Source organism: Homarus americanus, unplaced genomic scaffold (genome assembly GCF_018991925.1).
Source record: "Homarus americanus isolate GMGI-L3 unplaced genomic scaffold, GMGI_Hamer_2.0 scaffold45562, whole genome shotgun sequence".
Taxonomy (NCBI): domain Eukaryota; kingdom Metazoa; phylum Arthropoda; class Malacostraca; order Decapoda; family Nephropidae; genus Homarus; species Homarus americanus.
In genome coordinates this window covers 8,734,704-8,751,405 of record NW_024744839.1, presented here as the reverse complement: position 1 = coordinate 8,751,405, position 16,702 = coordinate 8,734,704, and the positions used below count along the sequence as shown (strand labels likewise).

The 16,702-nt window shown below is 35.5% G+C and overlaps 1 protein-coding gene across 1 annotated transcript in view; it reads right to left on the bottom strand.

Moving 5' to 3' along the window:
• LOC121878038 (bystin-like) overlaps nt 1–16,702 on the bottom strand; it is a 101,689-nt gene that overhangs the window by 62,185 nt on the left and 22,802 nt on the right. Inside the window, exons 3-4 of the mRNA XM_042383995.1 lie at nt 6,826–6,964; nt 3,356–3,494 (exon numbers count right to left, since the gene is read on the bottom strand). Of these exons, the coding sequence (XP_042239929.1) occupies nt 3,356–3,494; nt 6,826–6,964 (278 nt within the window). The remainder of the gene's footprint in view (nt 1–3,355; nt 3,495–6,825; nt 6,965–16,702) is intronic.

Here is a 16,702-nt window from a genome sequence, read left to right as displayed (position 1 = left end):
CTCAGTTATTTTAGATTCATTTTGAATTCATATCGTTTAATTAATTAAAAAACAAAACAAATTAAGCCAAAATTCAATTTATAACAATCCAAATTAATGAGGGTCAGTATATACAGAGAGGGAAACTGTGAGAACACTTTTGATACTGCCTTATACTGTACAGTACAATAACTCTCTTTTGAAAATTTTCTTTAACAGTATTAAAAAAAAAAAATCTTGTTTCAATCTCACAATAACTGAAAAAGCTTTAACCATCAGTCTTTCTATTTTAAGTCCAGCCTTCAACTTGAAGCAGCTGGATGATAATAAAAAACATCTATACTAATGTCTTGGATCATTTATATAACTACTTCTCCTCAAGACATGCATGTTTGAGAGCAACACAAAACTTGAACAGAAAATCATAAAATATATATGTGAGAAACTATTAGAATAACTGTCAAGAAGAGAAATTACAATCTAGTACATTAAGTCCCCATTGAACATTAATCCTTTGAATTAATCCACACAATAACGAATGCCTTTTTTTACCACCCATTTGTCAGTTAACAAAAGAATGTTCTTCTATTACGAATGGTAAGTCAACCCCACTACCTCTATTATCACTGCCTACATCATAATTTCACCTTCCTCCTTCCCTCCCACCCACTGCATCTCACACTCATTATATGACTGTCATTCATGGTAGTACAATACTGTACATTGTTTATTTGTTATTCTCACTCCATAATTTAAAATTTATGTAACATAATGTAAAAGGAATATGCCATTGTTCATTTATGCTTACACTCAATTTTTGTGGGTAGACATCAGCTGTTCAATGTGTCGGGCAGTGCTGCAGCCAGTATTATTAAACAAACCATCATCTCCTCACCACCACCATCCATCCTGCCTCCCACCCACCCACTGCATCTCACTGACACTCTGCCTCTCTCTCATTCTACTATGAATGTCATTCATGATACAATATTGTACAAAAAAATATATAGTGTATTGCTAAACCAGTAAATAAAAGTCAAATGAAAGCTTAATACTGTTGCCATTTGCATACACTCCCTACTTCCCCATAGTAACAGAAACCAACTGGGAGGTACCTCCTCTGTCTGCCTAGCAGTGCTCCCCCCTACACTCTGAACCCTACTCCCCTCCCTAACTGAGCCAGCTAACACCTCACAGCTTGGCCCATTAGCCTAGTGGTTACAGTGATGAGTTTAACTTAGCTACAATGCCATGATTAATCACTATTAAGCACTATTCTATCAGTAAACCATAATAATCATAGTAAATCCGGAGAAATATGGCAGGGAGCGAGGGGTGTTACAACTGCAGACGACACTCAACTAGGGGTCATTCACACCCCAAACCGCTCCCGTTGCCAGGCATAGCCAGGCGTACATATGGGAGTACATATCTTGTACTGTATGTAGTCTAATTTGAAATACCCGGTAGGTGACAGGCTCAGTGATAAACAAATTACAGTACAGTATATAAACCATGCATTTTCCTATGATAACATAATTACAAACATTGTGTCATTTCTATAGTGGATGAAGTAATATTCCCACAAACAACAATTAACAACTCTGTTTATGTACCTTTATCTTTACAGGTTTTATTGCTTTATCTTCAGTATTTTGATGTGTTGCAATTATTTTGTCACAGCTTAGTACAATATATTAATATATCACAGAGCTTAGTATAGGAACACATCCACCCCCTTATTACATTAATTTATATGGGAAAAAGGTTTTGATGAACATAATCCACCTAACGAAAGCAATTTAGTGGAACCTCACCCTTTCATTCAATGGGGAATTAATGTAATATTACAGATTAGAGGCACCATTATAAATTACCATGCAAAAATTGCAAAATTTTCTTGTCTTCAGAACTATAATAGTACTGTTATATATGATAAAAATTCACTGTAACATCTTCCTAAGGATTTAGAAAATATTGTTTGGTCATAAATGGAATTAAAATCTGACTACATTTTGTAATCTATTGTTTAAAAATATGTTTCTTTGGTCGGGTGAAAGGGAAAAAGAGGAGGATCTGTGTGGCCTTGCTGTATCAATCAGTTTATTAATTTTGCATAGGGATGAGCAGGCATTAACGTTTGAAACCCCTTTTGGTCCTGGGCTACTACCAAGCCCTTTCTCTATCCTCTTTGGAGTTGTCAAGGGAATATAAATCTAATGGAGGACCTCCCCTTGTTAGTCCCTGTGGCAGATGAGAAGAGGGAAAAAGAACTTCAGAAAAGAAGAAATTATTCACATCACTTGTAAATCAACAGCCCAAGAGTCATGTAGTTGGTAATGCCACCCTCTGTACCTGTTACAAAACAGAACAAGAGGATGTAATGGTTATAAGAAGAGCAAATAAAGTAATGTTAAATGAAAGGAACCTGAAAGTCATGGCTCTAAACAGAACAAAGGGAAAATCTGCTGGGAACAAGTGAGGGAAATAATGTTAGGAATGTTTGAGAAGGTAAGAGTTAAAGGTGTGGCAGTGCTGAAGAGTGATGAAATGTTGAACTGTATGACCAAATACATGGGAGTCAGTCCCAATATATTATGGATGACACTGCATGTGGGATATGAGAGATGAGTTACTGTGAAATCATTTGCCTGAAGGAGTAAGTAAATCAAGATAACTGAAGTAGCCTCAGTGTTTTGAGTGCTGACTGGGCAGTCACATCTCTAATGAAACCTCCAGCTTTTCAGGAACAATCACTGCACCAAGTCCCCCTTCATTTGAGTATAATAGTGCAGGGGCATCGACTGGAGGATTGGGTTCTCTCCAAGTACAGTAGCCATTGTGCACTCAAAAATAAATGAGGACACAAACTGGTACCATTGCCACCAGAGAAACAAGCATTAAGTTAATTAGCATCCTTTAAGGTTGTGGCATAACCCACAGGTTCTGAATGGTATAAATCAGATCAGTAAATACCTAGCACCATAGAAGAAGGTTTGAAAGCATGAAAAAAACTATATCTAAAAGACGAAAATAAGAATTGCAAGCCTTAAAGATCATACAAATGGCTTGCACAGCACAAAAAATACTCAAAGGAACTTACTTCAAAATGGTGTTATCAGAGTTCCACAAACTTACTGCCAAAACCAAAAATACCTTGAAATTTTTGTACTGTGATTGGCATAAAAACAAATGAATGACAGGAAATAAAGGATACACGTGTGTTTGCTTTTGGTTCTGCCCACTCTGTGACATAGCAAGAAGGAACTAAAAGGTTTGAAAAATATATAGTGAATATAAATAATTGAGGAAGTATCATGCATGGAAGGGAAGCTGGAGAGACAGAGAGACAGACCAACAGATAACGGTGACTCACTGCTGGCATCCACTTGTGTACGAATCTCTGTCTGTTTTTCTGTGATCTTATCTTTGAATAAGTCTGCTAGTTTTCTTTGAGGTGCTGCATCCTTGTTCATAAAATGTTCCAGAATCTTCTTGTCTTCATCTGCCAAATTCTTAAGAAAATATTGAAATAACAAGGTCATTTATTCTATAAGATTTTTTTAATAGTACTCTAAATATCTGCCAAAACTTTAGTTACAAGGTATGTATAATAAATTCTGCCTCATCTACTGGGTCTATGATGTCAATATACATTTTACAAACCAGAACTATACTCTCACTTTTTACTCTTTCTAAACCCATATAATATTGTGTATGTAAGCCCTGTTCCATCATCATCATCACTGTTTTATGGCTATTTTCCATGCTTACATGGGTCAGTTATGATTACCTGATGGCAGCTCTCCAAGTTGCATGGACTCTTGCAAGCCTCTCTTTTCTGTTTTTAATCTCTGTGGTAATTTCTCACACTCTCTCCCCATGTCATTCTTGGTCCCCCCTCCCCTAGCTCTCTTCCCCTCCATACTCAAACTCATGAATCTCTTAGCCCAATTGGTCTCCTCCATTCTCTCCACATACCTGAACCATCTCAGTCTACTTCTGAACAAAACCTCGCCAATACTCTCAATACCCAGCCACCCTCTTAGCTCTCAACAGGGTTTCCTGTCTCTCAATATTGCATTATGCGTCCATCCAACAATAGTTACCATGTTTCACTGCCATACATCACACATCTAGCTTCAGTTGCATACATCTTTCCTTTCAAGTGAAGAGAAGGCCCTTTTGCCATCAATAAAGGGATCAACTCCCTAAACTTCCTACAGTTAGTTGTACCCCGCTTTACGTGGTTTCACTTTACGCGATTTCTCATATACGCGGTGCCTCGCCGCCAGAACCAACTTTCACTTTACGCGGTTCATCTACCCATATACGCGTGAAGTATAATTTTTTTTTTCATTTAGCTCATAAAATTCATACAAATTACCCGGCCAGAATATAATTTACATTGCTGGAATTCTTACAATTTGATGATCATTCTGAATATAAACATCATAGATTTTGCATTCGACATACAAATTTTAGATGTAACGTTTACTCTGAGTAAATATGTTATCTTTTGTGCAAAATATATGACATTTATATTCAAAATATTCCTGGTCTTACAAGGAATCCAGCAATGTCAATTATATTATCCTAACTTTAGTCTGAGGTGTTATTTATTACTAAAAAGGTAAATATTCTGGTTTTCCCACACATTTATCTGGTAGGGAGGGACCGACCGACCATCTGGCACGGTGTGAAAAATATATATTTTTTTATTAACTGAAGATATTTGTTTTAGCTCATAAAATTCATAAAAATTACCCGGCCAGAATATAATTTACATTGCTGGAATTCTTACAATTTGATGATCATTTTGAATATAAACATCATAGATTTTGCATTAGACATACAAATTTTAGATGTAATGTTTACTCTGAGTAAATATGTTATCTTTTGTGCAAAATATATGACATTTATATTCAAAATGTTCCTGGTCTTACAAGGAATCCAGCAATGTCAATTATATTATCCTAACTTTAGTCTGAGGTATTATTTGTTACTAAAAGTTAAAATTAGTTTTTTCACCCAACATTTCTCTGGTAGGGAGGGAAGGTGGGGGGTGGGGGGGAGGGTTGGGACCGACCGACCATCTGGCGCGGTTGGAAGAGGGGGGGAGGCAAGTTGGGGTACTTTGATTGACAGATAGTGTCGTGAAGAATATTTTTTTTTATTAACTGAAGATATTTGTTTTAGCTCATAAAATTCATACAAATTACTGGACCAGAATATAATTTACATTGCTGGAATTCTTACAATATGATGATCATTTTGAATATAAACATCATGGATTTTGCATTAGACATACAAATTTTAGATCTAATGTAATAATTTGGTTTACACAAAGCAAGTATTTTATCTTTTGTGCAAAATATATGAAGTTTACATTCAAAATATTCCCTGACCTGCAAGGAATCCAGAAATGTCAATTATATTATCCTAACTTTAGTCTGAGGTATTATTTATTACTAAACGTTAAAATCTAGTGTTTCACCCAATCATTTCTCAGAGAGGTAGGGGCCAGTGAGCTGGGAAGAGGGGGGTGGGGGATTTGAGTCTATTATTTGAATGGACATTAACCTGGCGACTGTATTTCTCTTAAATATTAATTGTGTGAGCACACCATCATAAAATTTAGATGTTATTTTTACTACAACATAGGTATTGTGTCGGAAAAAGTGGAGTTTGGGGGTCGGGCCAGTCTCTATTGGAATTAATCCCATATGTTCTGTTGTTCCATTTACGCGGAATTCACTTAATGCGGTACCCTGTGGGTTCAATTGACCGCGTAAATCGGGGTACTACTGTACTTCTGACTTGTGTCTGAGCTAGCTTCAGCATTAATCATGCCACTCAAGTAATAAAACTGTTCTTTTCCGGCCTTGTTGAGACCACATGATAACCTACAAAAACAGCACACTCAAAGTCAGCAACCTTCTGCAGTCTGTCATATTCCCACCTTCCAGACTCATTGCACATTATGGAATTATTGTCAACATCCTTCTTACAGATGGCACATGGTCATTTTCTACTTTCCACCAAAGGTACTTCACCCAAGCCATTAATCGTTACTTTTGTTTTACCCACTTTCACCCTCATACCATTTGACTCCATTCCATCTTTCCATTTCTTAAATTTTCTCTACCTCTTCAAAACTATCTTTCACCATCAGAATTCAACATCTCCAAGCTATATAATTCCTAACATATCATGATTGTGCCTCTAGCATCATGATAAATCAGACTCCCGATGGACCTTTATTTCACCTCAAATTCCTCACTTTCTTACCATTTACTCTTGAGGTTCTTGGGCCCATGACCACTAAAACAAGACACTCCTTGACCCTTAACTTTCCCACTGTTTACTGTACTTACTGTTGTGGTTGGAAGCCTATCAAATGCCTTTCTGTAAGTCTACAAATTCAAATTACAGCTTTCTCTCCTTCTTTAAATATTTTTCTTTTAGTTGTCTTTCATAAATATTGCCTCTACAGTCCCCCTACCAAATATAAACCCAAATTGTATTTCACAGAAATCCACCTCTTCCTTGTCAATTTCTCGATCACTCATTCCTCAACTTTCATAACCTGGCCTAATAGCTTGAGCCCCTTGTATGTCCACAGTCAAGTGCCTCATCTATACATCTGTATTTATTTACAATCATATTCTTCACAAGTCAGCTGGAGCAATAAATTCCATTATAAAAACATTGGTCAATTCAGTCACTAATGTCATGCCAGCAATGTCTAATGCTTTATAAATTTCTGCCACTTTTCCAGAACTACCAACAGCCTTTTCATTCTTCTTTTCAGATTTAAATCAAAACAAGGTAAATAATACTCACAAGTTCTCCTTCAAAATCCTGCACAACCTTGTCAATATTCTGAGGGACAGCAGCACATGTTTCATCAACATCTTCTTCACTACTCTCTTCACTCCTTTCATCTGCTTCAGACTTTGTGCTTAATTTCACTGACGGTGGCCTATAAAATGATTATTTATTTCATTAATATCCAGTTATTAAAGGCATTATTTCTTGAACTCTCTAGAAAGTAAAAAAATAACTACAGTCGACCCTCGTTAATTCGGACCCCTTTAATCCAGATTTCGGATAATTCGGACAAAATCTGAACTTATTTTTTTTTTTTTTTAGGAATATTAGCTACGCGGACCTTAAGCTAAAATGCTGGTCCACCCACTGCTGGGATAAAACACCAGCGTCTTTTTGGTTAAATGTAACATCTCCACCACTAGTGTGGGGGGGGATGCAACTTTTAGCTTCAGACATGAAAAATATTTACCATTTACTGCCAGTAAACAATGGAAACATAAAATATGTACCAATTAGTAATGAAAAGTTGTGCAGTTCCTTCAGCAAATGAAGCTCACCAACTCACAATAGGCTAAATTACCTTACAACGTGTTTTCAGTAGTCTATGTTGAAGTTCTTAGCACAGGCTAACTTATCATATCATATACGGTATCACAGTTCTCATTGATCTACAAAAAATACCGGTAATAAAAACCTTTTCGATATTTCACACTTAATATAATACCCAGTAATCTACTTCAACCTCCTATTGTTTACAACGACACACCACCAGCTGTTGAGTATCAGCTAGACGGTACACGTGTTTTTCGAATCGTTTTCAGTTAAAAAACTGTTATATCATATGTATATTTTACCTTAACTGTGCCTAAATGAATATATTCTCGGAAATGAATAGTAGTTTTGCTGAAATGTGATGTATTTTAATGTAAAATAGGATAAAATACATGACGAAAATAAAAGATTTTACCTAAGCTTCCGATGTTCTTGAGATGTTATTCGTTTTTTTAATAGTTTTCGGTTAAAATACTATTATATTACAATGATATTCTATTCATACTGTGCTTGATATAATACATTCACGGAAATGTAATATTTTTGCTGAAATTACGTACGTATTACAGTGAAAAGTGGGATAAAATCGTGACGAAAACAATGACTTTGAAATATAATGCAATATTAACCCCTAAATCGGTTAATTCGGACAATCGGCTAAAACGGACACCCTTCCCCCCCTTTTAGTCCGAATTAACGAGGGTCGACTGTACAGGTTAATCACCGAATTTCCAGTAATCACTGGTCCGGGACCCCTGATGGTCCAGACAGTTTTACGGCGGTAGAATGTCAAATTTACCGCGCATTTATGGTGAACGATAGCTACTTGGGACACACTCGTGGTAAGGTAACCTCACCGGGCTGAGGTGTGTTATAGTTATTTTTTAACTAAAAATTTAAGATAGACATACAGTCGGCCCTTAACATACGCGGGTTTATAATACACGGATTTGCAAATACGCGGATTGCCCCGCCGGAGGAATATTCTGTACATTGAAGTAATTGAAGTACATTCAAATCGCGCGCGGCACCGAACACGGGACACCGCCCGCTCCCGCAACCTCACACACACACACGCATAGCTCTCCCTCACTCAGTCAGTCTCGCTGTAACCACGCTTGTGTTGACATCAGCATTGTAGTTGCAAAAATATTACATTTCCGTTAATGTATTATATCAAGCACAGTATGAATAGAATATCACTAATATAAGAGTATTTTAACCGAAAACTACTAAAAAAATGAGTAACATATCTTGAACATTGGAAGGTTAGGTAAAGTCTTTTGTTTTCATGTAGTTTATCCTAATTTACATTGAAATGCATTACGTTTCAGCAAAACTACTATTTATTTCTGAGAATATGGAAATGTAATATTTTGCTGAAATGACGTACGTATTACAGTGGAAAGTGACGAAAGCAATGACTCGCTTTCTTTCGTTCAAAAGATGTTACCGTAATCGCTTTTCGAATGGTTTTCAGTAAAAAAAACTGTTGTATTATAATAATATTCTATCCCAATTCACTTGTGATGCAACAGTTTTTTTTAACTGAAAACCATTCGAACAGCGATTACGGTAACATCTTTTGAACGAAAGAAAGCGAAAGTCATTGTTTTCGTCACGATTTTATCCCACTTTCCACTGTAATACGTACGTCATTTCAGCAAAAATATTACATTTTCATTGAATGTAGTATATCAAGCACAGTATGAATAGAATATCATTATAATATAACAGTATTTTAACCGAAAACTATTAAAAAAACGAGTAACATCTCTTGAACATTCGAAGGTTTGGTAAAGTCTTTTCTTTTCGTCATGTATTTTATCCTATTTTACATTGAAATACATCACGTTTCAGCAAAACTACTATTTATTTCTGAGAATATATTCATTCAGGCACAGTTTAGATAAAATATACATGTGCTGTAAAATTTTTTTAATTGAAAACGATTCGAAAAACACGTACCCTCTAGCCCTGTTCAAGGAGAAGACTGGGAGGAGCTGTTTGGTGCTTAAGACGATGACAAGGAAAATGATTTTGATGGATTTTAATGAAAATATTCAGAAAGACCCTGGCACTGTCAAGGAAAGTGGCTGCTGAAGGCTCCCAGGACATGGCAGAGGACGAGATTAGGGAGCTAATTGAAGAGCACGAGACTGAGCTGACCGAGGAGGATCTACAGGAGTTAGTAGACTCAGGCAAGGAAGAGGAAGCGAAAGGTAAATAGGATGAGGAAGAGGAAGAGCACCAAGAAATAACGTTGGAGAAGTTGGGGGAGATGACCTGGAATATTGAGGCACTGAAAAACCTGGCCTATAGTATGGACCCCTCCATGGTGCGTGCCCTGAAATTCATGCGAGGGATGGATGACGTTTTTGCTCCATACAAAAACATCATGGAAGAAATGAAAGAAAGAGACGACAACTCCCCATCACCATGTTCTTTGATCACCGAAGGAGAGATTTAACACCATCAATCACTGGCGACAGTGAGGAAGCAGCTGAATCCACCGTCGCCCCCACTTCACCACCCGTTATGGAATTCAGTGACGATGAGCCCGATGACCCCCGTCATTTCGCCGAGGATAGGTACTGTACAGTAAAGTGAAAATTTTATCTCTTTTTTTTTAATAGCTTTCCTTGCCATGTTTATTGTTTGTAAAAATGCACAGCACAGTACAGTTCAGTACAAGTACTGTACATAGGAAGTGGAGGTGCAGTTATTCACAAAACATTTGTGTTTGTTGTCGGCAGTAGTGACGGTGAGGAGGTGGAGGAGGCGGAGGAGGGAGCGAGTTGGGAGGAGTGGTGACCTTGGACGCGGGAGCAGGGACGAGTGGAGATGCCAGCCAGTACATTTCGGGTGTATTAATTGTTTATATAGCTATTTTTGCATTTTAATATTAAATACTGTACAGTACATTTCAACAAAACTACCATTTATTTCTGAGAACATGGAAATGTAATATTTTTGCTGAAATGATGTACGTATTACAGTGGAAAGTGGGATAAAATTGTGACAAAAGCAATGACTCTCTTTCGTTCAAAAGATGTTGCCGTAATCGCTTTTTGAATGGTTTTCAGTTGTGGGATTATAAGGCTAATGATAGAATAGAATATTATTGTAATATAGTACGAGTAAAATAGTTTTTTAACTGAAAACCATTCGAAAAGCGATTACAGTAAAATCTTTTGAACAACGAAAGAAAGCGAAAGTCATTGTTTTCATCATGATTTTATCCCTCTTTCCACTGTAATATGTACGTCATTCCAGCAAAAATGTTATATTTCCATATTTATTTCTGAGAATACATATATTCACTCAGTCACAGTTAAGGTAAAATATACTTGTGATGTAATATTTTAATGAAAATACGGTATCGTTGTTTTCTTTTGTTTCAAATTTAATTAACAAAGATTGATGTTTCAAATGTAATGAAAAAAAATTTATGTACAGTATCTATAAATACACTTTAATAAATGAATACTTTATGTTTTACATCGTCCTGTGCTACCATACCATGGATTTGGCTACTTTGGGCTTGCTATGATGACGCAAGAGATCTGCCCTGGCAACTGTACCGACACTCACAGCTGGTGGTGCGTTGGTGCATCGTTTCCATTGTTTACTGGTAGTTACTGGTAAATATTTTTCAACCTAACGAAACTATTACCCTTTTAGAGGTCGACCCCCAATTTTTTGCCAAATAATTTGGTCTTAAAAGCTCGAACTACACACAGGTATATACGGTAAATAAGGACATGGGGGGCCAGAGTTTTTTTTTGGGGGGGGGGGGCCCAGCACATATACGCGGATTTTTAACATCCACAAAAGATAAAATGTTTGCTAATTTTCATCATCTCCTTACATTACATCTAAAATTTGTATGTCTATTGCAAATGTTAAGATGTTTATATTCAAAATGATCACCATCTTGTAAGGATTCCAGCAATGTAAATTATATATTTTATGAGCTAAAAACATATATATCTTCAGTAAATAAACAAAATATACCTCACCCACGTAAATGATGAAATTTATCGCTTAATTAAAACATTTCATTCTGCAAGGTGCCACGTAAATGACCAAACGCGTAAACAAAAACCGTGTAAATCCAGACTCAACTGTTTTCAACTGTATTGTCCGTCTCTTGTTTACAGAGTGGTAACAGCTGATAGTTTATGATATCCCTGACAATGTTGCCAGCAATCACCGTTGTTGTCACTGCTCAAGAGGGTTGGTGCTTACCACAGGATCTGTCTTGAGCACTTAGAAGTAATATTGTAGCATATTTATCAGAACTTATAAATATTACTGTAGTGTATAATGCATCTCCATATGCCTGGTTTATTCACTGATCTTTTGTCTAAGTGCAAAAGTAGCCAAATCGAGCCATCATGTATCAATTAATTTTAAAATAGAAATTAGAAATTGAAATGTTATAAAAAAAAATAGGTTTGTAGTGCTGTAAATGTGTTTGTTGTGTATGTGCCTTGTCATGTCGCATCATTCCTGCCTCATCACCTCACACCTCGCATTGTCAGCCCACCTCGCTGTATTACATTTATTTTTTTATTATTATTTATTATCATTGTATGTACTGTACACTCTTAACAAAAACTTCTTGAACACTATAAGCTCTATGCAATCTGAAAAAATGAACGAAGAATCTGAAACCATTCCAACATGACAAGCCCCATTCTACTCATGCTCACATTCATTGTGCCTAGGTGTTCGAGAGGTTATTGTTGAGTGTATATTTAGAAAATATTTTTGTTTGCACAATACCGTATATACTCGTGTGTAGTTCGAGTTTTTAAGACCAAATTTTTAGGCAAAAAATTGGGGGTCGACCTCTACATGCGTAATAGTTTTGTTAGGTTGAACCCGTGCATGATGGGAAGGGCGAGGAGCAACTTTTAGCTCCAGACATGAAAAATATTTACCATTTACTGCCAGTAAACAATGGAAACATAAAAACTGTACCAATTAGTAATGAAAAGTTGTGCAGTTCCTTCAGCAGATAAAGCTCACCAACTTACAATAGGCTAAATTACCTTACAACGTGTTTTCAGTAGTCTATGTTGAAGTTCTTAGCACAGGCTAACTTATCATATCATATACGGTATCACAGTACTCATTGATCTACAAAAAATACGGATAATAAAAACCTTTTCGATATTTCACACTTAATATAATACCCGGGAATCTACTTCAACCTCCTATTGTTTACAACGACGCATGACTCACCACCAGCTGTTGCGTATCAGCTAGACGGTACACGTGTTTTTCAAATCGTTTTCAGTTAAAAAACTGTTACAGCACACGTATGTATTTCAATACATAGGATAAAATACATGACGAAAACAAAAGACTTTACCTAAGCTTCCGATGTTCTTGAGATGCTACTCATTTTTTTAATAGTTTCCGGTTAAAATACTGTTATATTACAATGATATTCTATTCATACTGTGCTTGATATAATACATTCACGGAAATGTAATATTTTTGCTGAAATGAGGTACGTATTACAGTGGAAAGTGGGATAAAATCGTGACGAAAACAATGACTTTCGCTTTCTTTCGTTCAAAAGATGTTACCGTAATCGCTTTTCGAATGGTTTAGTTAAAAAACTGTTGTATTACAATAATATTCCCTCCTAATTGACTTGAATAAATACTTGAATGGAAATATACAATATTTTTGTTGAAACTACCCACGTTTCAGTGTAAAGTGTCGTAATAATAAATGGTAAACAATTTGCCTTCAGCACTCGGTGTTTCAGGCACGGCGAGCCTCAGTTTATAGGACATAGTGTTTTTACTGAAGGTTTTGTTGTTCCATTACCCTCAAAAACGTGGGTCGACCTATAAACAAGGAATATCATAAATGAACGATTTCTTGGTCAAAAAATCAGGGTCGACCTATAAACGAGGGAGATTATAGACGAGTATATACGGTAATTATTAATATATTTGTTTATGTGGCAGCCAAAGAAGAGTGTGAGCATATAAGTGCACATTCCAGTGAAACTGAGGTGCAGAACCTTGAGTCTTGTACAAAATGATGACTTTAGTGACTTTGATTTTGATAAATGCTTAGACCAGCTAATGACAGAGGGTGATAGTGATCGTTGGCAGGCTATATAACCAAAATCAATTCCAAGGAGTTTTTGTAAGGGAAAAAAAATGTGAAACAACTTCAACTGGCAAGAGCTGAAATGGACAAATACAAGACATTACAATTACGTGCATATGATGGAAATCCTTTAAATTGATGGAAAACCAACAAGAACATACAGTGGTCCCTCGGTTAATGAGTTACCTTCCATAAGGTTCTTAACTTCGGTTAACGAGCAATCCCTCGATTAACGAGTTTCTTACGAGCCGACCTGAATATGTTTTCGCTTGCATTTGGCGGTCCACCAGCTGTAGTATTAGTCCGCCAATACAATAATCGGTTCTAGGGGTTAAATTCCTTACCATTTTAGCAAATATCAAGAAGTTTATACTATTCAATAATTTTAAAAGTTTAATATTAAATTTTTTAGTCATTTTAACAATTATTGAACAAAACTGAAGGTACAGCGAGTCCTGCTATAACGCGTGTTTTGACAACGCGAATTTGCTCGAACGCGATTTATGAATTGAGGAACGATATTTGTAAAACGTGAACTCGTTTGCTCTAACGCGACTCCACTCGAACGGTTGTTGTGGCTTCAGTTCACGTTCGACATCACATGTTCAATTGAGTTATGTGTTTTGTTTGTGAACAATTGCAGAAATAATGTATGTAATATTTATGTATACAGTATACCTATATATTATAAGTAAATTGTAAAATTTATATAAAAGAGAAATCAAATTACATACGCTTACACCATCTTTCTTTTACATCACACACAGTGTTTACAGTTCACGACATCACATATTCAATTGATTTAGTGTTTTGTTTGAAGAATTGCAGAAATAATTTATGTAATATTTATGTATACAGTAAACCACTCACAAGGTCCTACAGTACCACTAATTATTTTATACTGAAACTTACGCTTTGGGGAAGCTGGATTAAAATGAAGATTAATGCGTATATTAAAATAATAAAAATGTATTATAAAACCAGTCTAACATAACCCGTTAATAAACACAGCTGCTATTATCATCCCCCATCCCCATTTGCCAGTGACAGAAAGGAAAGTGACCTTGATCAGACCCCAGGCTATTTTTAGCCTTGTGTTCGGAGGTGGTCAGTAATGCATATCTGTATATTTACTGATCATAATACTTATCTCTTATAAATAATTAATTTAAAATTTATTTTTTTTTTGCAAAGAATATTCAGTAAATGACTGCATTAATTCTTGAAACTACCTACAGTGGTAAATTTAGGATATAAATAATGAACAGAAGTCAAGTCATGGATTCGAGTTCGTCCTTAACGATCACCATAAATGTAGCCTCCCTTTTTCGCTAAACACTATATAAATAAAGAAAAATACTTGCAGTATATTTAATATATTACAGTGTATTATATAAATAAATAAACAAATAAATTCAAATTCCCTTATCATCCTGTGTCATATACAGAAATATTTGAGTCCCTGAGCTGAAAGTACATAAAAAGAAATGATATTCCTAAGTGGATAGAGAACGGACATCTCTACTGGGGGACTCAAACGCTTTATGTTTTAGGTCTAGCATTATATGAATAATATAAATTACAATTTACTTATACAGGTACATATATGAAATTGTAAAATTTTAATAAAAGAAAAACTAAATAATGAGCGCTTAAAGTGTACTGCACAGTACAGTGCTGTGGCTTACGCTGGGTTATGCATGTTTACAGTTCACGCTCGACATCACATATTCAATTGATTTATGTGTTTTGTTTGGAAGAATTGCAGAAATAATTTATGTAATATTTATGTATACAGTATACCTGTACAGTATATGTAAATGTAAAATTTTAACTAAGAGAGAAAAACAAAATACGTAGCGCTTACACCCGCCGCTTCTCTTTACATCACACACAGATGCAGAGTTCACGCTCGACATCACATATTCAATTGATTTATGTGTTTTGTTTGTGAAGAATTGCAGAAATAATTTATGTAATATTTATGTGTGCGCTGATAAACAAAACGCTGGCCTCTCTCTCTGTATGAATGGAATTGTGGTTTAGAGTGAGAGAATACTACTACTTAAACACATCAATATTATGTTAATTGATCACTGTATAATAAATTCATTCACTCATAATTTCAAATTTCTATCATCCTGTGTTATATGCAGAAATACTTGAGTCCCTCAGCGTAGCACACAAAAAGAAAACGGAGGACTAAGACATCCTGAAGTGGATAGAGAACGACATCTTTACTTGGGGACTCAACGCTTCATGTTTTGTGGGCGCTAGCATTATATGAATATGTAAATTACAATTTATATATATATATATATATATATATATATATATATATATATATATATATATATATATATATTATATATATATATATATATATATATATATATATATATATATATATATATATATATATATATATATATTATTATATTACACCCGCTAACTCGGTTTCACTTAGCGATTTTTTACCGTGATACGTGCCTCGCAGAGCTGAACTTCCACTTAACGCCGGTTTTTTCCACGATACGCAGTGTCCTGCTCGAGAGCTGGGATCACTCCACCCCACCCTGCCTGACCGCCTGTTTTAGCTCATAAATCAATAATTACCCAGCCAGAATATAATTTACATTGCTGGAATTCTTACAATATGATGATCATTTTGAATATAAACATCATAGATTTTGCATTGACATACAAATTTTAGATATAATGTTTACTCTGAGTAAATATATATTTTTTGTGCAAAATATATGACATTTATGTCAAAATATCCTCAGTCTTACAAGGAATCCAGCAATGTCAATTATATTATCCTAACTGTTGGGATTGAGGTATTATTAGTAAAAAGGTAAATATTCTGTTTTCCCACACATCTGGTAGGACAAGGTTGGTGGGGGTGGGGGGAGGGAGGAACCGACCAATTACCACACTGTATTCTGTGTGAAGAATATTTTTTTTATTAACTGAAGATACTTGTTTAGCCCATAAATCATGGCAATTACTCCGGTCAGAATATAATTATACTTGCTGGAATTTTATAATTTGATGATCATTTGAATATAAACATCATAGATTTTGCATTAGACATACAAATTTTAGATGAAAGCTACTCGAGTAAATATGTTATCTTTGCAAATATATGACATTTAGATTCAAATATTCCTGGTCTTACAAGGAATCCAGCAAT